A 6037-nucleotide genomic window follows, 5' to 3' on the forward strand; every position below is an offset into this window, starting at 1 on the left:
CAAGGTGCCCCCCTCAACATTATTTGACCCTTCGAGCTTTTATTATAGATGCTGAAAAAATCTGGACTGCAAGTGCCATCATGTAACTGACATTAGCTTCCCCTATAGCCATAGCTTTTCCGGATGCATGGGTTTCACCTTACCTTATAAAAATGGACTAAAGTTCTAAGAAAAAGTAAATACAGACATTGGATTTTTTTGACATTTTATCAATTTCCCACATCAAGAAAGTATGTGCAAATGTTTACATGTGCTGCCTAAGCCCCCAGGTGGAAAACTAAACAAATCTTTAAAAAAATCATTCATCAGTCATTCATGACAAAAATGAAAACAGTCATACATTTTTGACAATAAAGCAAACCATCTGTAAAGGACATAATGATGTTCTGTTTTATTATTAAATACATAAATAAAATGTGTAATATTCTGAAGTTGATCCTGAAACATAGTAGTATAATAGTATAATAGAAGCATAATAGTTTGATCAATAGAGTTACATATGTAGAGTCGGTAACTGGTTATTCAGTCAATTGTTGTCTGTTTTGTTTTAAGTCAGTTATTATTTATTTTGAATGGACACACTTTATTGTAAACTGGAATAATAACAGATTTTTAAAAAGAATTCATATCTGTGGCCTTATGTTGCCACTGGGCCTCTACTGCCATCATCTGTTCAGCACATTTATCTGCAGTCAGTCAATGTTATTACATCAAAATCAATTTATGTAAATCAGTTCTTAGCAGAAAGTGAACAAAACACTGCCTAAAGTTAAAGCCACAAATTGATTTGTCTTGTAGTGGACATGTGAGAGATGTTTTCATGTCCTTTCAGCGCGGGGGTTATCTGTTTTATGGAAAAACACTTAGGACATTTTATGGGAGCAAAAGATCATTTATTGTAGGCCAAGTGCACAGTTTAACATCTGTGGATTTTAATTGGCATAATTCCACTATCCTGAGTGAGAGACTTTAAAAGTAAATTTAGAAACAGACTTTGCCTCAAAGGCCTGTGTCCACTCAGTTTCTTATTAATGGTTATATCAGGACTCCCTCACTACATATGGTTAAACGTTTAACCATTTGTACACATGATTGTCACCAGACGTCTCATCAAGGACAGAAAATAATTCTCAGTGGTATTTCTCCCTTTTGCCTTTTGTCAAATAGTAAAAACACGAGGCATTTGATTGATATCCTTTTTTTTTGTTGTTGTTATTTTGCACAGCAAAGCTGATTAGGTCGATGGCCATAATTGAGAGTAATTGTGATACAACGTGCCTGGCACACATGGCTTGGTCACACACTGCACTGTGCTGAGCAAACAGGTCTCCATCAGGTCTGCCTCACTCACATTAGCAAACCTATCTGGCTCCTCAGAAGCTTGAACAAACAGTAGCAGCCCTGCCGCAGCTCCCACTTCAGAGTTTCCATGTGAGCTGCTCCTCCAACGCAAGTAGTTCATTCAGGTGTGTCCCCGTTTAACCATTAAACCCAGACTTTGTCCAATCAAGTTCCTTTGCTGGCCTCTTAAAATCACTGAACACCGTGGCTTTTAACATTCAGCATTTTATTATTTTTACTTCTTCTCAATGGGAATGTTGGAAAAGATCTTCATCCTGCTCTGTTTGTCATCTGCTTATGCAGAACAGCCATGTACACCTGGTAAGTGATCATACTTTATATGTTAAAATGTAAAATATTTTGGTTATTACTAGTTATGTTATTACAATTTATTCTACATTGTACATCCACTAAACAGAAACACGTCAGATGTAGTTACAGTAAACCAGCATTCTAGTTGTATTTTTCTTATTACTTCTCCAGTCACTTTGGAATGCAGCCTCCAGAGCCTTAACTGGAACAAAGGCAGATTAGACACATTGCTCAAATATTTACCACATAACAATGGCTCTGATTAAGGCCCTAAAATACATGCTACATCACAGACTTTTCAAACAATATATGGAAATATCTGACTGAGATTATATGAAATTATATAAAACATTTCTGATCTGATCCTGTGCCTGGATTTAATTCAACAGAAATCAATCTCAGTGTGTACACACACAGACCAGCTTTATCAGCATGAGCATAGTCTGCCGTTAATTTATAACCTAGGACATTCAATTATTTCATATAGAGGACATTTACACATGTTTTACTTTTATAGGAGTGTCAGATGGCTACAAAGTTCGACTCAGCATCAGAAGTGCTCTTGGAAATGAAGCCGTATGTATACATTTAAATATTCTACACACAACCATAAATAGGAACATAAATAACTGCTCGAAGAGTTATTATAGACTATTTGATGCCGCTGCGAAAACGTACCCATATGAATGTTGAATTAATGTGCCAACTATGGTCTAGAATTTACTTTAAAGTGTGCGACTTAGGACAATGTGGTGATCAGTTAACCTTAAAGGCCTTTACTGAACATAATAAAGCACATAATCTGTTGTTGCAGTATGACTGGAATGAAAATGAAATGTTCCTTTTCCGAGCAACTCTGGCTTTTGCCATGAGGAATCAAATCAGTGGACAGAAATTTGAGTAAGAAATGTTCTTTTCCTGTTTGATTTTACACACACACACACACAAAACCAAGAATGTTTCTGTGTGTTTATAGACTCGAAGCCTTAAACATAAAAGTACAGTACAACATTTCCTTGTATGAAATCAGTGACTCATGGTTATGACACAGACGTTGCATTTATTGTATTGTGAATCCAGAGTATCAAACATCCTTGTTTGTGATGAGACTCCTAGAGTGTCCTTCTGGTTTGTGGTGGCCTACCCAAGGAACGGTTCAGGCCTTGTTGAGAAAGGACTTGTAGAGGAGGCTGTCAGGTAAATAAATGATGTATTATCGTGTAAGAATGTATTAATTAAACTGTCTATTTTTTTCATGTGGTTCCCAGAAAGAGCAGGGTCAGATAATAACTGATACGGTTCTAAATAAGCACTAAACAATAACTTTTCAGTTACACAAATAGCATTATTTTAGGATTTCAGTCATTTTTATGCTAATATGCCAATGTGAATGTATGTAAATCAGGTATTTTGTTTAAATTAGCTAAAATTAGATGTCGTAAGCTCCCATCAGCTGGAAAAACATGGTAGAAAAATTCCCCAGTGTACTGAGCTGAACAAAAGTGTTGTATTCGCTTAAAATTTTATGAAAAATATAAATGTACAGAATGAAAAACTGTACATTTGTGCCTTTAAATCTTACTACAGGTTGTCAGTCCTGCTACCTTCAATTCAAATTATGAAGGTGCAGCACTTTTGGTGCCCTCTTATAGTAGAGTATGGTGGGGTCGTACAAATTGGCAGTTCTGCTGTTTGTTTGTATTGTAGTCCCTAAAACACAGATGGCGGTGGGCTTTTTAGGTATGACGGCATTTTATCCATGTGTGAGGTTTAGAAAAAGATCCAAGATCATCCAGTGCGGATATTGAGGAGTGTTAAGTAATATTATGTACTGTGTGAGTTTTGTGTGAAAACAGTAAAACACAGTTCTATATTGTGCACATCAGTGTTTGGCCCAACTCTAAGCTGTTTTACTATGGGTTGTACCTCTAAGGTGCATTGGGAACAATGTTGAAAGATAAACTGTCCAGCTGCACTTGGGTTTGCAGCCATATTTAAAAGCTAACAAGTTCCTAGTGGTTAGTGGTACAGCAGGAGCCCAAGGAAGCTGGCAGAGAACAATGATGTTTCAGCTGTTCTGCTCATCCGTAACCTTTATGGATCCCCAGATGGATGTTTGGATAGAGTATCACTGATACAACACAACACAGGCAGCAAAATCTGACTTGTAACAGGCACACACTGAGTGAAATAGTCAGTATTCGTATCACAGAGGAGTCACAGAAAGGGAGAATGTGTTGCAGAATGAATTTGACTAAACGCCGTCATAGCAGTCAAAATAGAGAACAAGTAAACACCGATTGAAAAATGCAAATGTGACAGAAAAAAATTTAATGCACCGTACTGGCTGAATATAAATTAGTCCATGTGCTCGTTTTCTGAAGGATTATGTCCATTTTAAAGCATTTATTTGCTCACTAGAAAGTCTAGACATCGCATCAACAGTGCCTTCCTGCTGACTGATAAAACCCTGGAGTTTATCGGCATCCCTCCCACCCTGGCTGCACCAGTCAACCCTGCCACTCCCCCATGGCTCATTGTGTTTGGAGTGGTCATTGGGCTGGTGGGTGCTGGGATCATCATTCTGCTTGTGTCGTCTCTGGTCCAAAGGAAACGGTGGGCAGATGATTTTAGATGCATTTTTTGAAGCGTTTTGTGCGTGTGATTAATAGTCAGTATTTTATTCTGGATTTTTATTCTAGGAGGAAGAATGAAGAACATGAAGAAGACACTCAGGGGAAAATTGTGGAAAATGGTGCCACAAATGAGGGAGTTTACAACATGTCGTTTTCGGATGATGAGCGATTCACAGAGATGTGAAAAGCTTTGATATAAACTGTTGCTGCACCTAAAGCTGTGATCTGCAAAATCAATTTAAAGGAGCAGTTTGGTGTTTAATTATGTGGCTGAGGGAACAACTAGACCACAGATGAGTTGCTTATTATATTTAATTTGAATGTTCTTTTCAAATCAATCAACAGACACCCGCTGTGAGAAGATCCTTTTTCTTTCAGTTGGCCATTGTCTGGTTTTCCCCGAAAGCGACAGTAGAAAACCCACTAATGTCAATTAGGCTTTTAATAATTACGGTTACTTTATTATTACTATAGTTGGCAAAATAATGCTGGACCACATTTACATGTTGTCACGAGTCAGAGCAAAACAGTATTCTATGTACTTTTACACAGGATACTGTGGTAATTAATGTAATGTTCACACTTACCAACCAGATTAGAAAAATAACTTACTTCTCCTAACCAACAGCCAGATCTTAAATATTATCACTTAAATTTGACACTAGACAAGTGTATAACATGTCGAACGTCACTGGTGTAGACTATAATTATTTGGTGACTGATGGGAAAATGGTGAATCAAAAAAGTTCACATGACACCATGTCTACACTCAGTATATGTAAAAAGTGTAAAGATCAAAATCAAACGTTTGGGTAAGTTTATTGTTTAAGTGCACTGCCTCCTGCAGGCAATTTGAAATAATGGGATAATAAAGTATATTCACCACCATGTCTTTTTATCTCCCATGTTTCTGCATTTAGATGTTTTTTATTAGAAGTATTTCTTCTATTATATCTCTGTTTCCCTAAGTGAGCACAACACTTTAGTCCACTTTTTGTGTCTGTGGCACCTTAAAATAAAGCCATGTTTATTTGTGAGCCCTTGTCAACACACCCCTTTAGCCCAAAGTGAATATTTTCCGTAGGCCAGAGATGGCACATAACGTCTAAAAATATAAAGCAGTGTGAAGATGGCTGCTACAAGAAGAGCTAATGAGGGACTTTATGAAAATAAAGTGAGACATGAATAAAGAGAACTGAAACTGAACTGCTGTGCTGTAATAAAATGACCCACCCACATTTTATAAAAGGAGTAACCTTAGCAGCACTTGCAAACATTACAGAAAATATGACTGAAAGAGGGGCACAGTCCAAAAAATATTCCAGCCATTCCTTAGTTTTAAACCAAGAGGTGTCACGGTCACTTTGTATCTCACACAACACATAACGTTACAGTAGCTTTGCTTTCTGTTAGAATGCAGAATAAAGTGATGGAAAGAGCTACTGTAGGTTCGCCTCTGGAGATGGAAAGTTACTTATACCAAAGGTTCATGTCTATTCTACTTCTAAAAATTGTTTGTTGTACAAATTACCAATAAAAAAAAACCCAAACCTGGAGGGCAGTGTTTTGATCTCAAGAAATCTTTTAATTAAGAACATCATTTAATCTAATTCTGTGATTAGAATCGGTTAGAGGGACTTTCCTGACCTCCTTTTTGGATCCTTTAACAACTGTCTTTTGCCTGTTTATTAATGACAACTATGCCTTTATTGTAGTAAACCTATTATCCCTGTTGTTTGAGCCTGCTG

The 6037-nt window shown here is 37.0% G+C and overlaps 1 protein-coding gene across 1 annotated transcript; it reads left to right on the top strand.

Annotated features, from left to right (window-relative positions):
• The first annotated feature begins 1425 nt into the window (after positions 1-1425).
• On the top strand, positions 1426-5177 carry cltrn (collectrin, amino acid transport regulator). Its single transcript, XM_067514207.1, has 6 exons — positions 1426-1662; positions 2171-2229; positions 2468-2553; positions 2734-2850; positions 4075-4269; positions 4356-5177. Exons 1-6 carry the CDS (start codon positions 1590-1592, stop codon positions 4471-4473), a joined length of 648 nt encoding a protein of 215 aa, XP_067370308.1. The 5' UTR covers positions 1426-1589; the 3' UTR covers positions 4474-5177.
• The last annotated feature ends 860 nt before the right edge of the window (positions 5178-6037 follow it).

The sequence above is a fragment of the Channa argus genome, chromosome 8 (genome assembly GCF_033026475.1).
Source record: "Channa argus isolate prfri chromosome 8, Channa argus male v1.0, whole genome shotgun sequence".
Taxonomy (NCBI): domain Eukaryota; kingdom Metazoa; phylum Chordata; class Actinopteri; order Anabantiformes; family Channidae; genus Channa; species Channa argus.